This window comes from Chelonia mydas, chromosome 18, assembly GCF_015237465.2.
Source record: "Chelonia mydas isolate rCheMyd1 chromosome 18, rCheMyd1.pri.v2, whole genome shotgun sequence".
Taxonomy (NCBI): Eukaryota; Metazoa; Chordata; order Testudines; family Cheloniidae; genus Chelonia; species Chelonia mydas.
The window spans coordinates 4,405,392-4,430,581 of record NC_051258.2 but is presented as its reverse complement, the minus strand read 5'-3'; the positions used below and the strand labels follow the sequence as shown (position 1 = coordinate 4,430,581).

Here is a 25,190-nt window from a genome sequence, read left to right as displayed (position 1 = left end):
CAACCCTGGGTTTAGCAGGCCAAAGCTCAAATCACTGAGCTATCCCTCCCCCCAATGTACCCCCTGGAAGATCTCTGCAAACCCGAAGGGTACATGTGCTCCTGGTTGAGCACCCCGATCTAAATTATGTGTGCAGTTTTGTTGTAGCTGTGTTGGCCCCAGGATATTAGAGGCACAAGGTGATTGACTTGTGCTGGTCCAATACAAGATCTTACCTCATCCACCTTGTCTCTCTAGTCTAATGTACGTTTGTTTAACACAGTTTTTGTTTGTAATTTCAAGATTTTCTTTAAAAGAAAAACCAAATTCTGTGATGTATAATTGTGTCAACCCAGCCATCCCATCAGGCATCACCAGGAGGATTTGAACCCTGAACTTCCATGATTGTAACACATACTTAGACCACATTACCTACTGTACCTGCTATATGAGGAGAAGGGTGCTAGCTCAGAGGGGAATGGGGTGGGCTCTCTCCCCCCTCCCATGCCAAGAAGCAATAGGCTCCTGCCCCATGTGGTGCCCCTAAAGTGGGGGATGGGCTCCTACCCTATGTGCCAGGTCTGGAAAGGAATGTGGTCTGGGTGGGAGCCTTGTCCAGCTCTCGGCCTCATTCCCAGCACTCCCTCTGCTCTGGCAGCTCCCCGGGCTGAGGCTTAGTCCTTAGACTGTTTATTCTGGCAAGCTGCCAACAATTCACTAAGCCATGCAGGCCAGAGAACGGAAATGATGATTTTTATGTTTCTGTCTCAGCCAAACCGCAACAGAATTTTATGGGACAAGCAAAAGGCACGTCTCTAGCCCCGGTGCTTTGCCCCGGCGGAATGTCAAAGGCCTGCAGCATATAATGGAGGGGTGAGAGCACCTCAAAAAAAGGTCACAAGAATCTTCTATAACCAAAACATTAGTTTACCTAAATCTAGGGGTCACTGCTAGCTCTTCCTAAAATAAGAAATCCTTTGCTCCAGCCAGCAGTGGGACTCAATAACTTTAAACCATTTTTAAACTACTGAACCAATCTACTTCAAACTCAGCTTGTTCTACCAAGCATAAGCTTTCGTGAGCTACAGCTCACTTCATCGGATGCATACTGTGGAAAGTGTAGAAGATCTTTTTATACACATAAAGCATGAAAAAATGCCTCCTCCCACCCCACTCTCCTGCTGGTAATAGCTTATCTAAAGTGATCACTCTCCTTACAATGTGTATGATAATCAAGTTGGGCCATTTCCAGCACAAATCCAGGTTTTCTCACCCTCCCCCCCCCCCAACACACACACAAACCCACTCTCCTGCTGGTAATAGTATACCTTCAGATCAGCGGCACTGCTATGGGTACCCGCAGGGCCCCACAGTATGCCAAGATTTTTATGGCTGACTTAGAACAACGCTTCCTCAGCTCTCGTCCCCTAATTCCCCTACTCTACTTGTGCTATATTGATGACATCTTCATCATCTGGACCCATGGAAAAGAAGCCCTTGAGGAATTCCACCATGATTTCAACAATTTCCATCCCACCATCAACCTCAGCCTGGTCCAGTCCACATAAGAGATCCACTTCCTGGACACTACTGTGCTAATAAACGATGGTCACATAAACACCACCCCATACCGGAAACCTACTGACTGCTATTCCTACCTACATGCCTCCAGCTTTCACCCTGACCACACCACACGATCCATCGTCTACAGCCAAGCTCTGCGATACAACCGCATTTGCTCCAACCCCTCAGACAGAGACAAACACCTACAAGATCTCTATCAAGCATTCTTACAACTACAATACCCACCTGCGGAAGTGAAGAAACAGATTGATAGAGCCAGAAGAGTTCCCAGAAGTCACCTACTATAGGACAGGCCTAACAAAGAAAATAACAGAACGCCACTAGCCGTCACCTTCAGCCCCCAACTAAAACCCCTCCAACGCATTATTAAGGATCTACAACCTATCCTGAAGGATGAGCCAACACTCTCACAAATCTTGGGAGACAGGCCAGTCCTTGCCTACAGACAGCCCCCCAACCTGAAGCAAATACTCACCGGCAACCACATACCACACAACAGAACCACTAACCCAGGAACCTATCCTTGCAACAAAACCCGTTGCCAACTGTGCCCACATATCTATTCAGGGGACACCATCACAGGGCCTAATAACATCAGCCACACTATCAGAGGCTCGTTCACCTGCACATCCACCAATGTGATATATGCCATCATGTGCCAGCAATGCCCCTCTGCCATGTACATTGGTCAAACTGGACAGTCTCTACGTAAAAGAATAAATGGACACAAATCAGATGTCAAGAATTATAACAGTCATAAACCAGTCGGAGAACACTTCAATCTCTCTGGTCACGCGATTACAGACATGAAAGTTGTGATATTACAACAAAAAAACTTCAAATCCAGACTCCAGCGAGAAACTGTTGAATTGGAATTCATTTGCAAATTGGATACAATTAACTTAGGTTGAATAGAGACTGGGAGTGGCTAAGTCATTATGCAAGGTAACCTATTTCCCCTTGTTTTTTCCTACCCCCCGCCCCCCAGACGTTCTTGTTAAACCCTGGATTTGTGCTGGAAATGGCCCACCTTGATTATCATACACATTGTAAGGAGAGTGGTCACTTTAGATAAGCTATTACCAGCAGGAGAGTGGGGTGGGAGGAGGTATTTTTTCATGCTTTATGTGTATAAAAAGATCTTCTACACTTTCCACAGTATGCATCCGATGAAGCTGTAGCTCACGAAAGCTTATGCTCAAATAAATTGGTTAGTCTCTAAGGTGCCACTAGTACTCCTTTTCTTTTTGCGAATACAGACTAACACGGCTGTTACTCTGAAACCTGTCAGCTTGTTCTGTTGATCTCACTGAGATTAAAACATGAGGCCAAGCCTGAGACTGTCTGCATGGAATAGTGTGGTGGCATTTGTGTGAAACTCCGAGACAGTGGAGTTGTTACCTCACCCAATTACATGGGAGATGGAAGGAGAGAGGAGCTAGGGTCTGAACTGAGGGTGGAACCAGGTGGGAGGAGGATTAATCTGGCCCCTCCCACACCCCAGAAGAGGGTGATTTGGGACTCTGCACAGTGTGTGGACTGTCTTTGAGAGGAGGCTGGGAAAGGTGCCAGCTCCCACTGTGCTGCAACTCTCTCCATGAACGGCTGCATAAGAAACGAGTTTGTATTATGTGATGAATTGTCAGATAATTTATAATGGTCTAAAGGGGTCCATATTTCATGGCACCAGCACAAGAGGGTGGAGATCAGGCTTAGCTTCCCAGCCTTCATTCCTTGCTTCAGATTGTCTGATTTCTCTCCCTGAAGGGTGCATGGAATGCCTACTGCTCTTTATGAATCAGCCCAGAGAAAAAGGCAAGGAAAGCACAGAATGTACCGTGGTGGTGTACGCAGCGTCCGGGTCATCCTCGAGGATTCTCGACAGGCCGAAGTCGGACACCTTGCAGACCAAGTTGCTGTTAACAAGAACGTTACGGGCAGCCAGGTCCCGGTGCACGTAGCCCAAATCGGAGAGGTATCTCATGCCGGCGCCAATGCCCCTCAGCATGCCCACCAGCTGGATGAGGGTGAACTGCCCGTCGTGTTTCTGGAGAGAAAACATCCCTGACATTATTCCTGACCTCTCGCTGGGCACCTGACAAACACTGATTCTGCATGGCGACTTGGACCTCGCTGACCTTGAAGGGAGGGATAGCTCAGTGGTTTGAGCATTGGCCTGCTAAACCCAGGGTTGTGAGTTCAATCCTTGAGGGGGCCATTTAGGGATCTGGGGCAAAAATTGGGGATTGGTCCTGCTTTGAGCAGGGGGTTGGACTAGATGACCTCCTGAGGTCCCTTCCAATTCTGAGATTCTATGATTGTAGGACCAGAACCCTGTCCTCGTTAAGCTACACTCACTCAGCTCATCTGTTGCAATCTGTAATGCCCCCACGCTTGGGCTCCAAACCCAGACACCTCCCAGTGCAAACCTAGCCAGGCCCGAGGAAATGAAGGACAGGTTTTACTCCTGTCACCTCCAACCTTCAACCCTCCACTCTTCCCACTACACAGCTCTGGCAGATGCTCCTGTGCACTAGGATGTTCTGCCTCTTGCACTCGGATGCTCCTTGTGAGAGCCAGTGCAGATGCCTTGGAGCTAGTGTTCCCTCAGTGCCTGCAGCTTTTACTCAGCGGTCACCGTGGTCATGAGACTGCAGTGTGTGGATCAGCCTGTTCTTCTCCCTCATCAGCCACTCAGCCCTGAGGAATGTGCAATGAATAAAAATACAAAGGAGCTGATTACCCGGAGAAAGGAATCTAGTGAGCCATTCTCCATGTATTCGGTTACAATCATTACTAATTTGCCTGCAGGAGACAAGAGAGGTCAAGTTAATAGAAAAGTCACCTTCCTCTGGGAGCCCTGGTGCCTGCCCAGTGCAGGGAGGGAAGCAAATCCAGGGTCACAGGGGCAACCAAGCTGTTCCCACAGCCCTGCAAAGAGCTGGTGAGGTCCCATTCTGGTGATGCGTGTGAACCACACCAGTGTGTGAATATAGCACTAACACATCCTACTCGCATTCACACATCCAACTCGCACTCACACATCCTACTCGCACGAACGCATCCTACTCGCATGAACGCATCCAACTCACACTCACACATCCTACTCGCACACACACATCCTACTCACACTTACGCATCCTACTCGCACGAACACATCCTACTCGCATTCACGCATCCACCTCGCAGTCTCTCTACAGGTGCCATTGTTGTTGCTAAGTCAGTTTCATTGTCTAAATGAAATTTGCATCCCATTACCATAATGCTTTGCATTTCAATGTGCCTTTTAAAACTAAGACTTCACATTACATTACAATTCAATACGATACGGCCTTTAAAATGAATGCTAATGGGTAGTGCCTCTCCTAATCCAATAACCCCGATCTCTGGCATTGGGGTGCAGAGCGGAGTGGAGTGAGGGGAGCCACCACATGTGATGTTACAAAGGACCCTGTCAGGCATCCCATTTCACCTCCCTCAAATGAATGGTTGGAAAAGCCCCAACTAACAGCATTCTCCCACCAGTGGTTTGAGCTGCAGCCAGGAATAAACACTTCGTTTCGCTAATGACATTAGAAGGGAAAGGAGAAGAGCACCAGTCCTGCGAGTGACAAGCTGTCTCCCTCTCAAGATGCTAATCGGGAATGTCAAAAGGAGAGAATGCTGCTGGGCTGAGGAGCCGGCTCCTAGACTCTAGAGCCTGAATCTAGCAGCAGAGACCCCGGCTCATGGTAGGACTTCATTCTGAGCCTCCTGGCGAGTGGCAATCCAAAGGCACTTTATTACCAGCTCCCAGGAATTCGGTGCTGTATGTGCAGCCCCGGACAATGAAGCCCTCAGAGCAGGTATAGTGAGGGCAGTGTCAGGACAAGCTTCGCCCTCGCACTGCCACCTGCCAGTGCCCACCCAGCCCTTCAGCAGGGGCCCTCTAGGAACATGTCTCTTTGGTAGGCCTGCCAACAGGTGCCAAGCCTACCAGCTGTCTCTAATGTAGCACCTGCCTGTTGGGAACTGGTGGGAGCTCCCACCCATGACATGTTTACCCCCATGTTCGGGACACATTTCATATTGGCCCTCTGTGCCCCAGCTTCCTAATTCCCTCTGTAGTTCCCACTGGATACAGGAGCCTCCATTCCTGTCCGACACTCTCCGGTAGCATTGCAATAGTCAGTCACGCAGCTGCTGCATTTCACCCCACGGATGGCTGCATTTCGATGGTGAACAGAGTGATCTTGGCACAGAAGAGTTTGCATTTTGGTTTGTTTTATTGGGGATCCCTGGGGATGAAAGGGGCTAGCAAAGTGCAAGGCCCCATTAGTGAGATATACATTGTGCAACAGCTGGCCAGCCCCTCGGGACCTGATTGTACGGGGGTCTCTGCCAGGCTTGGGAGAGGAAAGCACTTCCTGAGGGCTCTGGCTGTGAGATCAGCTTCCCCTTTGTCCCCGTGGTCCTGCACTGGCTATGTGACTGCCCTCTCTAATCTGTTGCCCCCAGCCACGTACTCCTGGTGACCACACCCTCCAGGTGGATAACATTGGGGTGGTCGAACTGCGCCATGATGCTGGCCTCGCTCAGGAAGTCTCGTCTCTGCTTCTCCGTGTAACCTGCTTTCAAAGCCTTGATGGCCACGGGAAGCTCCCTCTTCCCTGGCACTTTCAGGTGGCCATAACACACTTCCCCAGATTCTCCTGCAAAGCAAGAAAAGACAAGGGAAAGGGTTCAGCTTCTCAATTCACTGCAGCTCCCTGGCAGCCCACCAAATCAGCACTCCTTCAGCCACTAGGCTAAATGGATGTCCAGAGCCAACAGATAGGGGCCTGTTTTCTAGAGCTGATAAAAAGATGAGGCATGATCCAGTGCTTAGGGAGTCAGGACTCCTGGGTTCTACTTCCTACCACGCACTCACCATAAGGAATTATTGCCTGGCTCTGTGCCTCAGAGGCATAAAGACTCTTACCCACCTTTGTGCTTGCATAGCAATGATGAGGTGTGCTAAGCACATCCTATTATGGGATTTCCAACTTCTCTCAAAACAATGTGGGTACAAAGCCAGGTGAAAAGCAAGAGCAGGGCTGGTTTAGTGAGAATTCCCGACACCTCCCAGCCTGGGCTCCCTGGAAGTTCTGAGCTCTCGTATCCTGGCTGGTTCTGTGCAATTGCCAAGCAGGAAGGTACTCAGACTTTGTGCAGCCATTGGATACCATGGGTGTCACTAGCAGCTGACAGCTGGCTCGCTCACCCTCTCTCTTGTGCGCTTGCCTTCCAACCCCCTATTCTCAGCAGATATCACTTTTCAGAAAAAAAATCAACATTTTTGCTGAAATGTCTCCAGCATCTTCTCAGCCCGGACATGAACTTTGGGGGTGAAATTCAAGGTAGCAGCATAGGAGACACTCGTGCATGGACAGCCAGACCTTCAGCTGGCGCAAGTCAGTGTCCTTCCATTGGCTGCAGCTGAGCTACACCGATTAACACCAGCTGAGCATCTGGCTCAGGATGGTTCATTTCATACATTAAAAAATTCTGCACGTGCTTTTTGTGCTCAGAAAGCTATGGAATGGCTTAAACCCTCACTGAGGATCATCATAACACTCAGCACGAGCTGTATTTATTTAGCCCCTTGTGTCTCCAGAGTACTGCACAAACATTAGCACCATAGCCCATGGGAAGAAATGGGTTTCTGAAGGAAGTTCTAAGGGTGTGAAATGCGCAGAGCCAGGGTACTCACCGGACCCAATGACTTTCTCAATTTTAATCCTTGAGGCCTCGATCTCTCGTGTGAACTCGTGCACAGCTTGGCAGGGGTCCTCGTACGTGTGTGGGTCCACGTAGAACTTTGACTCAGGGAACTTCACTGTTAGAGTTCAGTGGGGAAATAAAAAGCGAGGTCATTCCAACAGCAAACAGCAATGCCGCCTGGGAGCCAGAGAGGCGGCAGGAATCCTTAGGGCCACATACAGAGGAGAGATGCCCCAGTCAGTGGGGACCTGCTCTCTTGCACCCAACTCCAGGGAAAGCCAAATTCCCCCTTCAGAACACAGACCTCTCGAGACCAGCCCAAGGGTCCAGATACCCAGAGGGACAAAGAAAGTAGCTGGCCCAAAACTCAGCCCCTGCTGAGAGGCAGAGAACAGCTGACCCCAGACACATCTCCATCTACCTACCCTGGCCATTCTGATAGTGCATCTTCTCCTCATCTGAGTCCTGGAAAGCCTTGCTGTAACCACAGTGCCTGCCATGGAGACAGAAGAGGCAGAGGGAAGACTCCTGATCCATCAGTTTTGCCTCCCATCTCACATACACCCAGGCGCGGGTTCCTGGGAAGGGCTGCAAGCGAGCAAGGCGCAGTACCAGAGTTTCACCCAGAAGCTGAGCTGGAGCTGACTGCGACTGCTGCACCCCGTCCCCCCCTGACAGCAGGGCACACAACAGCTGCACTGCTGATGTTCACCCCCACCTCCAGCTTTCAGTTTGCCCAGACCAGGATATCCTGTGTACCACGTCCACGGTGCAACAGCAACCCGCTCAGAGAACACCAGTCCATCCACACCCGCATCTCACAATGATAATCTGCTCTTCCCTGTTCTGAGCTTGTCTGCTGCACGTGACCTGTAGCCCCATCGCAGTCTGGCAGCCCCTCTGGTCAACCTCGATTTAGGGTCCAGACAAGGTGTTTTTGTGGCTTCTGTATCTCTAGACCACAAGTTACACAAAACTGCCTAATGGCACTGTCACTGTTGAGCATTTTGAAACATCAGCATTTCATCCCACCCTTGCCAGCCCTCCCATAATCAGCAGGATTTCACATGATTTGGAGCAGACAAAATCAAAGCAGCAGAGTCCTAATATATGAAATCCATGTATTTGACATTTGCAATAGCAGTCAATAACAACACCTATTTGAATAATAGGGCACATGAGGTGGAGGGCTGGGGGTATAGCATGGATCTTAATTGTCATTTGAGACAGTGACCACTTTTTATTATGTGAAAAATATTCAACAAATCATAGAATCATAGAATATCAGGGTTGGAAGGGACCTCAGGAAGTCATCTAGTCCAACCCCCTGCTCAAAGCAGGACCAATCCCCAACTAAATCATCCCAGCCAGGGCTTTGCCAAGCCTGGCCTTAAAAATATCTAAGGAAGGAGATTCCACCACCTCCCTAGGTAACGCATTCCAGTGTTTCACCACCCTCCTAGTGAAAAAGTTTTTCCTAATATCCAACCTAAACCTCCCCCACTGCAACTTGAGACCATTACTCCTTGTTCTGCCATCGAATTTGTCTAGATCCCTCTGTATCCTATCCCTACCCTCCAGCGTATCTACCTCTCCTCCCAGTTTAGTGTCATCTGAAAACTTGCTGAGGGTACAATCCACACCATCCTCCAGATCATTTATGAAGATACTGAACAAAACCGGCCCGAGGACCGACCCTTGGGGCACTCCACTTGATACCGGCTGCCAACTAGACATGGAGCCATTGATCACTACCTGTTGAGCCTGACAATCTAGCCAGCTTTCTATCCACCTTATAGTCCATTCATCCAGCCCATACTTCTTTAACTTGCTGGCAAGAATACTGTGGGAGACCGTGTCAAAAGCTTTGCTAAAGTCAAGGAACAACATGTCCACTGCTTTCCCTTCATCCACAGAGCCAGTTATCTCGTCATAGAAAGCAATTAGATTAGTCAAACGTGACTTGCCCTTGGTGAATCTATGCTGACTGTTCCTGATCATTTTCCTCTCCTCTAAGTGCTTCAGAATTGATTCCTTGAGGACCTGCTCCATGATTTTTCCAGGGACTGAGGTGAGGCTGACCAGCCTGTGGTTCCCAGTATCCTCCTCCTTCCCTTTTTTAAAGATGGGCACTACATTAGCCTTTTTCCAGTCGTCCGGGACTTTCCCCGATCGCCATGAGTTTTCAAAGATAATGGCCAATGGCTCTGCAATCACATCCGCCAACTCCTTTAGCACTCTCGGATGCAGTGCATCCGGCCCCATGGACTTGTGCTCGTCCAGCTTTTCTAAATAGTCCCGAACCACTTCTTTCTCCACAGAGGGCTGGACTATAGACACCATAAACGTGTCTATTCAGCAAAATGGTAAATATAATAATAATTGTAACCAAATACTTCATTTTGGAGACATTGTAAATGATTACTGGTGTTCTGTCTCATTCCAACAACAGCTGAGTGTCCCAACATGAGTAATACAGGTCACTACTTGTCATCCCTGTTTTCATCTGCAAATGCTGATTTTGTCAGGTCACTACGACACTCCACACCTCCAGAGCATGTTCAGAATATGGTTCCTGGCAATCTGGCTCATAGATTTACAAGGTCCATTACCCTCGATTAACTTCAAAATATCTGTGCGCCATTGTCTGGTACAGTTTTTGAAAATGGAGACTTGGAACTATCATCACGTATCCATCCATCCATACTGCAGTGGATCCAGCGGTGGGGCAGCTAGATCCAAAGCACCTGAATATGTCCTCATTTGACATTTCCTATAAGTGCTTCGCTTGATGGTGGTAAGGAGCTGAGCTTTGGTTTTGATATGGTACCTGCCAATTTTCCCTGCCCATGTTTTCTGCCATGCTTCTAACATGGGGCTCAGTTTGATTGTCTGTAGCATACAGCCAGGAATTGGGTGCCTATCCAGCGTCAGCAGGCACTGTGGCATTGGTGTCACCCAGCAGAGAGAGGGAGGACCCAGCTTGCAGAATTTTCAACAGAGTCATTCTGATGAGGCCAAAATAGGAAGCTACTGTATCACAGCCTGAGCGCACGGACAGCGCACAGGCCTGGTGCAATGTTCCGGTGCTGCTCTGCAGTAGCACGGATGTCTATTACAGCTCTCTCTTGGACTCTGGGTTCCATAATCACTAAATATGTTAGGCTCTGTTCAAGGTAATGATGCAAGAGTAAGAGAAATACATCAATGTCATCTGATAATACCGACTTTTCCACCACTTTCTCTTTTGCAACCATCACTGTTTGATGTCTGAGGATGTTCTTTGCTTCCTCATGCGAGGTGACCATATCTCCTCTGTTGACCTCTGCACCCCCCTGGTTTATTTCAGCTCAAGTGGTTTCTCTGCCTTTAATAATTCTGCACATATGATGTCAAACAAACTCCTTATTTTCATTAACTGTCAAGACAACTTTCTGTGGAGGTACCTATGCATTTGTCCTTAAATTATGCTTCTGTAGCTCTGCTCGATTTTGTGACTCTCACTGTGCTGAAGGATTTGCACGTGTCCGAGACAAAGTATACATCATCTGCTGCTAGCTCGTGTTCAGTATAGATTCTGAAATTTGTCACAAAGCCCTTGATGATACCACGTGCTGGCAGGTGTACGGCAGAACTGTCAGTGACTGTGCAGGGGACTTCTTAGGAAGGATGTCTAGCTGACACCTCTGTCTGCAGCTGCTTCTTTAGCTTAGATTTAGCCTCGGCAATCCTGTCACCAGAGGCAGCGAACATTGATGTCGGTACAGGAACCAATCACCTGTCAAAATATTCTTGATGTCAACCTCTCATGAACTTGCTTGTAGGCCTATCACTCTTCAATAGATAAGCTCAGTGTCAAATATCTTTGTTGGACCAACCTGTGCATGCTTTTCGCACTGCCAGTGTCTCTGCTCTCCTTGGTATTGTGTCACAGAACCTGAGGGAGGGCCAGCAATGTTCAAATTCACGCATTTGGAAAATTCCAGCTGTAAGTGAGTTGTCTACATTGATGGTTGTGCCACTCTACCACTGTCAATATTTACTAATGCCTCTGAGAGCCTAGTGGCGTTTAAGGGATCAATGCACAGGTCTAGCTTCTTACTTATGGCTTCTCTGTATATTACATCTGCTGCAATCCTCGACTTCATTTTGCCTGTGTGGATCGCCTGTATTGTGTTTGGTGTGTGGTGAGTGTTTGGTTTATAATTGATTAATGTCTATAATTGTCCAGTATTTGAAAATTAATTCGCATGAGTGAAGATGTAAGAATTTGTTGTGAGCATGCTCAGAGAGTACAGGAAGAAAATACCTTGTGTCTCAGTTTGGGGGAGGAGGGCGTTTGCTAGAAAGGTACACAGCTAGTACAAACTCTAATACAGACATCACATATGTACCTCCTAGCTCCATCACCAAACATTAGTGTGCAGTTTTCATTAAAAATATTTGAACTTCAATGAAAATGCTTTCACTGCCACCTGGCTCATATTTCAAAATGCTCAATAGTGACAAGGTATCATCAGACAGTTTCTTTGAACTTAGGATCTTGAGATTCAGAATCCACAAAAAAAACCTTATACCAGGCGTAGTCAATTATTTTTTGTCAAGGTCCAAATGTCTTGGCCAAGGTATAGTCACAGTCCAGATTCCAGAGAAAGTAATAAACAAGCCAATAATGATAATAAATAAATGAAAAGATTTCAGGGGATGTTCAAAAGTGCCTGGCGGTCCAGATTTGGCTTAGTGGTCCGGATTTGGCCCGTGGTCTGCCTGTTGACTGACTATTCCTGCCTTATACTGACACTAAAACCCGGTACTAGCAAGGTGCTACCAGACTATTGCTTTCCCAACAGGCCTATTTCAGATCAGCTCCAGGTCCTCCTTCTCCTGTGTCACACTCCTGAGGTGACCAGGAGCCCTGTTCTTGTCTATCTGATCTAACTCTCCCCAGGACCACTCTGGTCTCTTAGATCATTTCCTTGGTTTGCTTCCTGCTCCCTGCCATTCTGTCTCCACCACCGCTGCTCTCAACGATGCTCCACTCCCGGTCAGGCAGACCGAACAGAATCCCCAGGTGTGGCGCTAACGCAGCCTCTTGCCCCAGCTCTAGGGGGAGCCAACATGAAGTGTCTTTGAGTTCAGCATGCAGTAACCTCTGCGGGTCTCCTACCTCTTCTTGCAGATCAGAACCACCAGCAGGATTACAAGGCCAGTTATCAGGGTCAGGCAGATCCAGATGATTGTCATGGTGTCATATCTGAGAGCTACTGGAAGAGAAACATCACAGAAGGGGAACTCAAGGGGCATGTACTTGGTGTGAGGCACCCACTAACCCAGCCTCTGTAAACCTACATTCCATAATATATAACACTCTGCCCCATTGCCAGACCTTCCACTGAGGATCTTGATGGGAAAGGAATTAATCTTCCTGACCCCCTATGCAGGGACCTCTTTGCAGATGGGGAAACTGAGGCATGGACCTAGACTGGGCAGTGTGGCACAGCAAACGTGTGGCAGAGGTGAGTGCAGAACCCGGCAATGCTGGCTGCCACTTCCTTGCGCTAATCATTACAATGGCATTTCTCAGGGCGCCAAGAGCCCTGGGAGAATTGTTCCCTCTGTCTGACAGTTGCAGTGTCACTCCTCCCCACACAGCGACTCGGCAATTCCTGCAGGGAGCAGCAAGCACTGCAAAGCCCTGCCCGGGTTCCCATGCCCTCGCCAGGTCGCTAGGATTTCTGGGGGCATGTCCCGTGGTTCTTTGTGCTGCAGTAAATTGGGACGCTCTGTGAGTCTTTCCCAGTGCATTGTGGGAGAACTTGTCTATCCTTCTGGGCACACGGCAGGATTGTGGGAAAGCCCTGGAGGACTGTCACACCGCAGGGATTTCAGCTGCATCCTCACTGCAAAGAGCAATCACACTTCGAGAGGCCACTTGTCCGATTTGAAGCCAGATAGTCCTGGTTTTGTGGAGCACCGGCCCTGTCCGGGAGAGACGCAGCGCCACACATGACTTTGTCCAGGGAAAATGAGAGGAGAGAGGAAGAAACTGTGGATACAGGAGGACACTGGTGGGAACAGGGGTGGGGGCAGCATCTCCATGCAGAGTGACTCAGCCAGGGCCCACACAGATGGGCAGGTGGATGCAGGCAGGGGAGGGGGGAAGTCCTGTATTCTGGGGATGTGTCAGTGGCCACCCGAAGGTCAGAGGGGTTTGTGTGCAGATGGTGGGCAGGGTTCGAAGCAACGCCCAGCTAAGAGCTGGGCTAGCTCTGCAGGGAAGGCAGACCCAAGGATGTCTCTTCTGCCCTTCTCCTAGTCTGCAGTGTAGTGTCCCAGGCCCACGCCCCCCGAGCTTTCCCTCCCCATCTCACACCTGCTTACACTATCATGTGCCACTATCCATTTCCAGCTGCTCATAATCCCCCAAGCAAACCCCTCCACCCAGATGCCAGCTGCTGCACCAACATCAGTGCCTGGCACTCCCAGCCTGGCTTCCAGGTCAGCAGAACCACCGCTCCCTTCTGACTCAGCCCTCACCTCCCCGTTCGCTTATTCCTCTCCCTTCAGCCACCGACTGACTGTGCAGCGGATCCCACGCCGGCCGAAGTCAAAAGCAAACAGCCCCCTGACCAAGTGCTGTGCGTCTGGGTCTGCACTTTAACCCTCGTGCCCAGGCACGCACTTCCGCTCTCTCCCCGACCTCATCCTCTCGTGCACTCACTTGCTTTCCCGGTCTCCACCTCCACCATCTGGCTGAACCTCCCACAGCCGGCAGAGGTCCGGGCCCGAACCTGGAAGATGTAGCGGGTTGCAGGCTTGAGCCCAGAGACAGTCGCACTTGTGCCTTTGGATTTTAGAGTGGAGTAACTCTGCATTTCCTTGTCCTGTTGGAGAGCAAGGCAAAGATCTCACTGAGACAGTGCAGGGCCTGGGGAGGGGCCTGGAAGTCACTCTCTCTATGTGTCTGGCTGGTAACAGTAATTACACCATGCAAACAGTAGCCTAAGCTATAACCCTGGCTTAATGCACCATGGCCAGGCTGCGGGGCTGGGCCAGCAAATCGCTGTTACCTTCTCGTAGTACTTGACCTCGTACTCCAGGATGATGCCGTTGGGTTGGTCTGGCTCATGCCACAGCAGTGTGACGCTGTTCTGACCCGTGTTCTCCTGGCGAAGCACCACCACCTGGGACGGGGCTGAGAATGAAGATGACAGAACATCAGAAACTGGACTTGTCTCCAGTGACAGATCGAGCCATGCTGCAGCCTGGGAATCCAAGCATCTGGATCCCTGGATCTCTGGAACTTCCAGAGCCTGTTTGGAGTCCAGCCATTGCCCCAATCTTGGGGTCTCTAGGCACAAGCTGAGAGGGCAGCCCAGCTGTCTAGCACCTTCCCCGAGAGCAGGACCTCGCTGTCCAGTTGCCCGGGGTCCCGGCGCAGCACTGACCCGTCTGACTCCCCCACACTAAAGCACAATCTGTCCCAGAACTTCATTCTGTTCCCTAGTGAGGAGGGGCAGCAACCTCCGGTGCTGCTCTCTCTGTTTTGGGTTCACAAAGGTAGAGCAGATTCACAAACCTTTCTGGTCAATGGGGCCTCAGTTACACCCTTGCCAGCCCACGGCACCAGTGCAGAAGAGTCTGTCTAGCTAATCATCAGCCAGGCCAGGCTATGTGCCAGGGGCAGGAAAAGCCCCCCACCTGCACAGCTGGCATCCTCGGGCCCTGGGCACACTCCTTGCTGCTGCCTATCTTTTCACTCCATCATGGTGGATGGATGCAGGGAGGCACAATGGAACATGCCACTGTCACAAGGAGAGAGGGTACCAATGAAAGACTCCAGTGTCATTGTGGGTGGATGGACCGTTCTGATCATCCAGTCTGACCTCGATAGCCCAGGCCAGAGACCCCCACCTAGGGCTCCTGCATCCAGCCCAGAGCACTGAGATAAGAGATGCCCACTCTCAATCTAAAGACCCCAAATGGCAGAGAATCCACCACATCCCTAGGCAAGCTGTTCCCGTGGTTAATTAACCCATTTCCACTTTTAATGTATCTCGCTTCACCTTCCAGACACCGGACCTTGCTGTGCCTTGGCCGGCTAGATTACAGGGCCCCCCGCTCACAGGAATCTTCTCCAAGAGGAGAGGCTTGCACACAGGATCAAGAGACAATGTGTTACAGTGGGTGCCTGGGGACAATGATAACGCACTACCCCTGGTTATGCTGGGTGGGTAGAAGAGCGATAATGGAATATTCCATTTTTTCAGTTGGTGGGGGGCAACAATAATGGAATACCCCATTGTTTTGATGGATGGGTAGCAATAGAATATGCCATTTTTGGGGGCAGCAATAATGGAATGCCCTATTGGTGTGCCAGGTGGGAGGATCGGTAATCATAATGGAATATTCCAGTTTTCTGGTGTGGGGGGTGAGCAGTAACATTACACATGCACCCCCTCAGTGCTGTGGTGTGCAGCTGCAGGGGAGCTGCATTCGTGTTTTAGCTATGGACCAGGATGCGTCATAACACTGGCTACCCAAGAGGTCTGGCCGCCTTATGGCCTGTGCCTCCGGCAAGCGCTGTCCCATGGCATCACTACAAAGGCTGGCGGACTGAGATCAAACAAAGGGAAACCTTCTTGCCTCCCTGGATCTGCCTGTGGGATTCCCTGCCTCAGGCTTTCAGCAGACAGATAAAAGGGCCAGAGAACTGCATGACGATCAGCATTAACACTGTAACTATGCAGGCTCCGAGTGGGGGCCAGGAAGGGATAGTTCACCCACCTATAGCATTGCACGACTGGCTGGTTTATTACAAGGAAAGGGTCTTGCTATTTTCTAAAGCCTCAACTTGCAGCCCCTGCTGGAGGCAGAATACAGGAGAAGATGGGGCCTGTGGTGTTTGGGCGTGGAAATGGTAACTCCAGGTAGCACTGGCTGCCCTGTTGCTGTGGAGACAAGGCGCTGTTGTTTTTACCGCACTGCAGCTAAGGGAGGTCAAGCCCAGGTGGTGTGTACAGGGCCTCAACTAGCCACAGTCTGCTGGGCTGCAGTATATTTCGCATGTTTCGACAGGGCTGCTTGGTGCCTCTTGCTCTAATGCACACACAAAGATCGCATCTGTGCAGATAATGCCTTTGTCAAAGCTCCTGGGGACACTCCCCACGTGTTTCTTCCTGGCCACAAGGGTGACCCCAGGGATCAGCCTATGAGCTGCCCAGCTCCCAGCTTTTGTGCCGCTACTACTGGATTGGGTTAGAACAAAGTATAGTTAAAGCAGCTCAGAAACTAGTGTAGACAGGCCTTGGGGAACGCTGACCCGGAACAGACATTCAGGGAGCGTCCAGACTGGCCCGTCTGACCATATGAACTAACTGGAAGCGATGCAAGGTCAGAATCCCTAGCAAAGACAGAGGCCAGGGGGAAGGTGACCCAGGCCCAGAAAGCCCTGCTGGGCACAACAGAAGGGAATACAAGTTAAAGCAATCCCTATGGGCAGAGAGAGCACTGAGGCTCCGCACTCCACAGCAATCCCTGGCACTCCTGAACTCCAGGGATTGGTGAGATTCCCCGGAGAGCTCAGTAAAGATTGATTGAATGGGCCTAGCCAGTCCAGGGAGTATGGTCTATCCAACACAGTCCCCAGCTGGCCCCTCTCCGGAGGAGAAATCGCTGCAACAACACACACTGCACTTCCCAACAGCAGGCCAAAGCGCAGGGTGCAGAGCAGGAGGGAGAATCCACTCCCAGCTCGCATGAACTGACCTAAAAACAGCACTGAGAGTCTGATTTCTGCACATTCAAATGGGAGCCAACTCCGCCCCCCTGCTCGGAGTGGTGGAGCTGTCGGGATGACTGAGAACGACTATTGACTATCGCAGGGAGCACGGCTCTCCGCTTTGCAGGTTGGTGCCTCTTTTACATTGAGTGTCCCTTTAAACACCTCCAGCCACACGGCTAAACTTCTGTTCTTTCCAGCCTGCCTGTTTCTGCTGCTCCCAGCTGCACCTGTTCAGCGTCACATTCTAGGAGACAAGCTAACTAAGGAGCATTCGATATCTGTCTATGCAGCCAGCCATTGCCGGCATTTAGTGCTGTCCCCTTAGCATGGGTGTGATACCACTGGGGCGGGGCCGGCAGGAGGGGCAGGGGAAGGGCGGATGTCCTCCGGGGGGCGGGAGGGGGGGTCAGTTGGGAGCCTGGGCAGCTGCAGGAGATAGTTTGCAATAAAAGGCCTTGTTCCCCTCACTTATTGTGAGTTGACCCAGGCAACTCCTTTGACTTCTCTGGAGTTATTCCCAATTGACACTTATACAGGAGAGCAGAATGAGCCCTGGTTTACACTACCCATGTTCGGGGGTGTGGATCTCTGAACGAGGTAGTTGTACCGATCTAACCCTGGGGCTATGTAGATGGGAGGGATTCCCTCGGGGACGTGCAGTACTTGTGCCGATGGGAACTCTCTGTCGGCGTAGGTAGCATCTCCACCAAGCACTTCAGCAGTGCTGTCAGTGTAGGCAAGCCCTGAGGCTCCTCATCATGTAATGCTCCCTGTGCTTGTTTCCAACTGGGGAGCACAGCTGGAAGAGCCGGTCCCTGCACTGGAGATGGGCCCCAAGGTCCTGCTCTGAGCCAAAGTGGGGAACGGCTTCCTGCGGAAAGAGGCTGTTTCTCAGCAAGGGATTGGAAAAGACAAGATACGCATGAGAGAGACTTTCCCCAGCAAACAACACAGGCACCTGCTAGCTGCTGGCCCTTGTGTGAGATGGGAAAGGAGCACTAGATGCAGCATGAACTTTTGCGTGGCCCTTTGGGAAGGGAGGCGAGGAGCAGGCCGGGGGGTTCATGCTCCACTTAGTGTTCCTTGTCAATAAACAAATGTCCGGTGTGCCCCCGGCCTCCTGTGGAAACGGCGCAGCCCAGCGTGAGGCCACAGCTGAACGGCCAGGGTGTTGAGGCCGTGGCAATGAAGCAGAATGTGATGGGCTGAAAGCGAACTGAAGAAGATTAATTCCCCGCTCGCTCAAAGCATGTGTCTGCAGATGGTGGTTCAGCGGTGAGCCCCAGACAGCTCCGTCTCCCCAGTGCCGGTGCCACACCGGCTGAGGCGACAAGGGCCATTTCTCACAGATGCCTGAGTAGGAGCTACCATGGTCACCATGACAAGCCAGCATTTGTCACAGGCCCCACACACAGTGACTGTGGCTTATTCCCCTTTTGAGCGCAGGAAAAGCAGGGCTGACTCAGATCCCTCGGGGGGCCTTTAGGTAAACGCTGACCCCCCTTGGGAGAAGGTCCAGCTGGACCCAGTGGGGAGCTGTTCACATCAGTTGCCATGGGCCGAGCCTCCTGGGGGTATCTGCTCCTCCTACCTGCCTGGTTCGTGGTGATGTTGACAACGGCAAATCTCTTGGGCTCCAGGCTGAGGTTGGACACGCCATTGACAGCCTCCACCCAGAAGGAGTAGTTCATGTGGGCCATAAGGTTGGCCACGGTGAGGGCAGCCTGCGCCAGGCTCATCTGCTGGGGAACAAAGCGGATCCCGCTGCCGCACGCCTCGCACTGGCCCTGTTCCCATGTGCAGCGTCTGCAGACCACATTGTACGTGATATCAGTGCGCCCCCCTTTGTCCAGGGGCGGGGCCCACTCCAGTGTCACCAAGGTGCCATTCACGCTGGAGACCAGGTTCACAGGAGCAGAGGGGGGCCCTGGAAAGGAAGCAGAGATTCATCGAGATTGGTGGGGTGTTGTGCTCGGGGTTGGGGGGGGGGGCAGGCCGAGAGAAAAGCTCATGGAAGGTGATGTGATCCGTGGGAGAGAACAGAGTGATACTGGCCGACTAGAGGATGACTGACATGCTCTGGGTGTGTGTTTGGGGGGGAGGAAATAACACAACCTAGATACAGGCCGATCTGAAGGTGACATGCCCTGGGTGTGTGTCGGGGGGAAGGAAATAACACAACTTAGATACAGGCTGACCTGAGGGTGCCATGCCCTGGGGGTGTGTGTGGGGTGAAGGAAATAACAGATCCTAGGTACAGGCTGATCTGAAGTTTACATGCAGTGTGAGAACCTGATGAGAATAGGATTGTTGATAAATTGCACAGTCAATTGCTTGACAATACATTGGTTTGTTACGAAACATACTCAAGAGACTAAATGACGAATGTGTCAGGTTTATTAATCTGGTACAGGAAAGGGCTCTATAAAATACCAGTCTCCAAAGAGCAGCCCTATGCAGCGATGTTACATTCACCTCACGCAGAAGGTGCACTCCCCAAGTCACACATCCCAGCTGGTATTATTTATATGATGATGTTACAAGTTACATGCCACTACAGCCTAAGCCAGCAGTTTGTTCCACTTCCCTAACTTGCTGTTCTGTTCCTTCCTTAGCTTTGTTTTGTATACTAGCTTTCCAGGTACTGGTCCGTGAAGGTACTTCCCTAGCTGGGACTAAGACATAGAACGAATTGACGTTTCTGGATTTTGGCAAGTTTCCTGTCTGCTTTTGCCAAATGCTTACTTCAGCAAATGCAAGGAGTTATGGGATACTTAGCATAAGTGAACAGGATTACTGTATAGGCTGGTTTGGGCTATATCACTGTTACGATATTTGTGCTTTATGTTATTGCTCTGTGCACACTAATATACATATATGTATGGTGCAGATAATGCATTTTATTAATATGATATATATTTATACGCTAGCCAGCATATATTACTTAACAGGCCCCCCACTTGTTGCCTTGATAATTGTTATAGTCAAGGCCACATCTTTGCCAAATGAACGTATGAATTAGTGGTAAGGGCCTTTATATGTGATTTAAAGTGTTTTAACAAACTCCATAAGTGGCAATAGATAATTAACACAGCTAAAACTAATACACCTTGTAACACAAGCAAAGTCTTAAATGCAACCTCTATCCAGCTGTGGGAAAACAGTATTTTAAGATCCCCATCATGAATAAAAAGTTATTCAAGGCTTGTTCTGCCTTGTGCATGTCACTGTTAATCTGAATGTGTGTGGTTTCGTCTAGTAATGTTTTTAAATTTAAAGTGATTAATAAGCACATTAAAACTGGTAGGTAAGTTTTAACTTCATTCCAGTATTTGGGCTCACTTCGGATTCATTTTGAAAACTGGGATAGGAATTATTATAGTGTGTTCCGTCCGCAGCGCTATGTACATGAGGGGTAAAACAGAAATGCGGAGTAGTGACTTTATAAGTGAGGCCTCCATGTATAAACTTCTTGTAATTAGTTACTACACAGTACTGTCCATCCATGTGATAGGTTACCCTTCCTGCTGGTTAGCACCTGCTGGAAAGCTTTACTGGGCAGGAGACAGGCGTAGCTAGCTTCTCTGTCTCATACTAGGCTGAACCATTGTGACCACACACGTGAGCTGAAATGTCAAAAGCATCCCTGGCATAATAAGCTGTGTGAGGTGCTTTTCAGCTTTGCATGGCTGCGTGATACGCTTCTAGTTGACAGAGAGCCAATTGTTTCTTGTCGATGCTGTCTTCCAGATAACCGACTGAATGACCAGTAACCAATTTATTAAATATTGCTGTGTCAGGCTCCAATATTGTTAGTGAAGCTATAAAAGAAATGTACCTGGAACCAGGCACTGAGCAAGGTTGTTTTAACAACACATATCTCCATTAAGATAGTGTGTCACTCAACCCGAATTATGACTGGTACTTAAAGGGAATTTGTCTACATGACGCTGCCGGTTAGCCATAGTTTTTGTTAAACACTGAGGGCAATACTAGGCAGCTGTTCATCACTAATGAGGTCAGGCAATTTTCCTTCCTCAACGTTTCCTAATGAGTCGGTTATGGTTTCTTTACCAGTCTGGTTTTTCCTTGCCTTTATATCACTTGCTGCAATTAGTTTGTTAACTTTCTTTGTGTCTGATTAAACAGTTTAGCAATGTATGCACATTGCAAATCAAATAGATATCCAGATTCAGATCATCTTGAAATGTAACCAATAATTCCATCTAGATTTTGGAGTCTACTGTTTTGAAAGATACCGGACTGTGGAATAGTCTTTTGTCCAGGCCTCGAGTTTTGTGCATTCCTGATAAGGTACTATTATATTAATTAACAAAGTAGTATACAGAAGTGATATATTTGCTTTTACACAATAACCAAATTTAACCATATTTCACTGAGAAAGGATTAAAACTATAGGTATATGCATGAACTCACTTTGCTTAATAATACACAATTTAAATAACAGTTAGACCTGGCCCGACTAGTGATCCATCTTTATATTGTCTCTCTAGTCGATTGCATACTCATTGTTCATATACAGTCGGTTGAGGTGTAGTTGACCAGTCTATTATTTATACTGCACTTTATCTTCTTCTTCTGATGCCCGGGGGTTTCTTCACTGTGCACTGATATTTCCTGGTGTCTCCGATCTATGGGATTCACTCTTAAATCACTTAATTTGGTTAATATGATTAATTTTTTGTTTGTAGTTATATTTCTCTTGTTTTTAGAAACCCTAATTTATATACAGATGAACTTACCTTATTTACAGTGTATTAGGGCCAAATCATTTATAACACAAGCTCTGCTTTTGTTCTAATTTTCTCAGTGCTTTAGCACAAGTATAAGAACATAAGAATGGCCATACTGGGTCAGACCAAAGGTCCATCCAGCCCAGTATCCTGTCTACCAACAGTGGCTAATGCCACGTGCCCCAGAGGGCGTGAACCTAACAGGTAATGCTCTAGTGATCTCTCCCCTGCCATCCGTCTCCACTCTCTGACAAACAGAGGCTAGCGACACCATTCCTTACCCATCCTAGCTAATACTTTGATTAAAAAACTAACATGGCACACATTAAATGGATTAAAAGCTGGCTAACTGATAGTTCTCAAAATGTAATTGTAAATGGGGAATCATCACTAAGGCCTGGTCTACACTGGGGGGATCGATCTAAGTTACGTAACTTCAACTACGTGAATAACGTAGTTGAAGTCGACGTACTTAGATCTACTTACCGCGGTGTCTTCACTGCGGTAAGTCGACAGCTGATGCTTTCCCGTCAACTCCGCCTGCACCTCTCGCCCTGGTGGAGTATCGGAGTCTATGGGAGACCGCTCGGCGGTCGATTTATCGCATCTAGACTAGACGTGATAAATCGACCCCGTCGACCCAGCGGGTAATGTAGACAAGCCCTGAGTGGGTGTTTTTCTAGTGGAATCCCTCAATGATCTGTTTTTGGTTCTATGCTATTTAAACATTTTTATCAGTGACCTGGAACAAAACAGAATCATCACTGATAAAGTTTGCAGATGACACAAAAAACCGGAGAGTGGTAAATAATTATGAAGACAGGTCACCAATATCGAGCAATCTGGAACCCATGGTAAGCTGGATGCAAGCAAACAACATGCATTTTAACATGACGAAATGTGAACATAGAGATCTATGAACAAAGAATGCAGGCCATACTGGCAGAATGGGGGACTCTGAAAAATACTTGAGGGTCAGGATGGATAATCAGCTGAACACAAGCTCCCAGTGTAACTCTGTGGCCAAAAAGGCTAATGCTATCCTGGGATGCATAAATGGGGGAATCTCGAGTAGGAGCAGAGAGGTTATTTTACCCTAGGTTTGGCATTGGCATGACCGCTGCAGGAATCCTGTGTCCAGTTCTGATGCCCACAATTCACGGAGGATGTTGATAAATTGGAGAAGATTCAAAGAGCCATGAGAATGATTGGAGGATTAGAAAACCTGTCTTATAGTGATAGACTCAAAGAGCTCCATCTATTTAGTTTAACAAAGAGAACGTTAAGGGGTGACTTGATAACGGTCTACAAGTAATTACACTGGGAATAAATATTTAATAACAGGCTCTTCAGTCTAGCAGAGAAAGTTCTAATATGATCCAATGGCTGGAAGTTAACTCTAGGAAAAATCAGAATGGAAAAAAGGTGTAAATTTTTAATAGTGAGAGTAATTAAGCATTGGAACAGCTTACCAAAGGTCGCAGTGTATTCTCCATTCCTGATAACTTTTAAACCAAGACTGGGTTTTGTTTTTTAAAAAGATCTGCTCTAGGAATTACCTTGGGGAAATTCTCTGGTTTGTGTTATACAAGAGATCAGACTAGATGATCACAATGGTCCTTTCTGGCCTGGGAATCTATGTAGCTATGAATCCATGGCATTCACATGCAGAGAGACAGGTCCCATCTACACTAAGAAAAAGGCGGGTTTAAAACACGACAGTTACATGCTTTAAAATCTTTGTGGAGTTAAGGCACATTGTAGCTTTGACATGTGAGCTATCCTGATTGAAACACACACCTTTATCCTAATGCAGTCATGCCTCCAGGACAACACAAACACCCCGAGGTACACTCACAGCGAGTGCCCCAGACACGCATACAAACACACACAGAGCATGGCAAATCTCCCATTGACTCCAGTGGGGCCAGGTCTCCAGCCTGATGTTTCTAACACATTCAGCCGTGTAGTGTCAGGGTTCCCTCTCATCCCACAGACAGATACTCCCTCACCGACCTTCTGGCCCTTTCCACTTGCATGGGAATCTCCCTCTGCTGCTGTAGCCAGGCTGATTCGGGTTCTGTTCCCTATGTGCTGTGGAAAGTGGGTGCGCAGGCTGGGGTGGGCAGTCTGAGGCAGATGGGTAGGTACTTACGCGTGCAGGCCGCAGATGGGGGATCTTGTGCTGCCCGGTAGTAGCTGCTGTCACAGCGGCACACCTGTGCAGCCCGGCTCTCTGAGTAGCTGTGCAGGGGGCACTTTGCACACAGCTGGTCACCAGGGGCTGACTTGTAAAATCCCAGCTCGCAGGCTAGAGGAGAGGGGGAAGGACGCAGTCAGAAGGCAGCACCCAGCACAGACTCATCCACTGGCTTGGTAAATCCCATATCTAGACACTGAGCTCAATGTCCCTAAGGGAGATACTTGCTCCGTGAGAGCTTCGCTCCTGCCCCTCCAAAGGGACCTCCCAGCTCGCTAGCTCTTCCCTGTCCCTTCTAGAAGCCCCGGAGAGCCCAGTGGCAGGGGGCTTTAGGGTCCCCACATACCTCTGCATGAAACTGACCCAGGCTCCAGACTGGCTCTGCCCTGCTGCTGGCTACAATGGTCTCCTAGCACCATCCACCAGCTGGTGCTTCCCAGCACAAGGCAGGGGAGTGGGCCGAGCAGCAGCACAAAGTAGGCGAGACACCCAGGCAAGGTGAGGGGGAATAATTAATTCCCTGCTAGAGGAGGAGGCATGGCCTGTCCAGGACTCTGCTACTCCCTGCCATAGCATCCCCTTCAGGCCTCCCCATATGGTTCATGTACCACGTGCTGGGTAATAATATGAGAGGCCTGCATGCTTGTAAAACAAAATTAAACTATTAAGAGAACCATTTGCAGAAGTGCAACCAGTGCAGCTGACATTCCAGCCATGTGCACACAGAGTGACTTCCTGGGGCCTCCTCCAAACTCTGCCCTTCTGCAAGCTGGTCTCCGCCCCCCAAGTTCCAGGCAGGCTGCTACACCTGGCACATGGAGATTTTCCTTGTTGATTAAATGCAGGACAATGTTTTCAGTGGGGTGCAGCTGAGTTGTATACCCCGGGCTGTGTCAGCCCTGCAAGGCAAGGTGGAGGGACAGCTGAGAGCTTTGGCTCCTGATCCCTAATTCCCTTCTCCTTCTCACCAAGGGCAGATAGGCCTGTGTGGGAAGGAGCAGAATTGCCCAGGAGAAGCTGACAGTAGTTTTGGGGTAACAGCTGAGGCGGGGAGAGGGAAGGAGGGAGCAGAAGAGCACAGTAGCTCAGGGCCAGTTCTAGTCCCTTCTCTCCTGCTGTGATGCGTGTCCTCCCAGCAGCTCTCCCT

General features: G+C 49.3%; 1 protein-coding gene across 2 annotated transcripts in view; it reads right to left on the bottom strand.

The window, feature by feature from the left end:
- The window catches only part of EPHA8 (EPH receptor A8), a 134,786-nt gene that overhangs the window by 20,750 nt on the left and 88,846 nt on the right, over nt 1–25,190 (bottom strand). The window contains exons 4-13 of one of the 2 annotated variants that reach the window (XM_037881305.2): nt 23,999–24,154; nt 18,681–19,016; nt 14,376–14,500; nt 14,027–14,189; nt 12,473–12,569; nt 7,731–7,798; nt 7,295–7,420; nt 6,069–6,254; nt 4,307–4,368; nt 3,401–3,610 (exon numbers count right to left, since the gene is read on the bottom strand). In XM_037881305.2, the coding sequence (XP_037737233.2) occupies nt 3,401–3,610; nt 4,307–4,368; nt 6,069–6,254; nt 7,295–7,420; nt 7,731–7,798; nt 12,473–12,569; nt 14,027–14,189; nt 14,376–14,500; nt 18,681–19,016; nt 23,999–24,154 (1,529 nt within the window). The remainder of the gene's footprint in view (nt 1–3,400; nt 3,611–4,306; nt 4,369–6,068; nt 6,255–7,294; nt 7,421–7,730; nt 7,799–12,472; nt 12,570–14,026; nt 14,190–14,375; nt 14,501–18,680; nt 19,017–23,998; nt 24,155–25,190) is intronic. The other variant, XM_037881306.2, reaches the window with a different exon arrangement.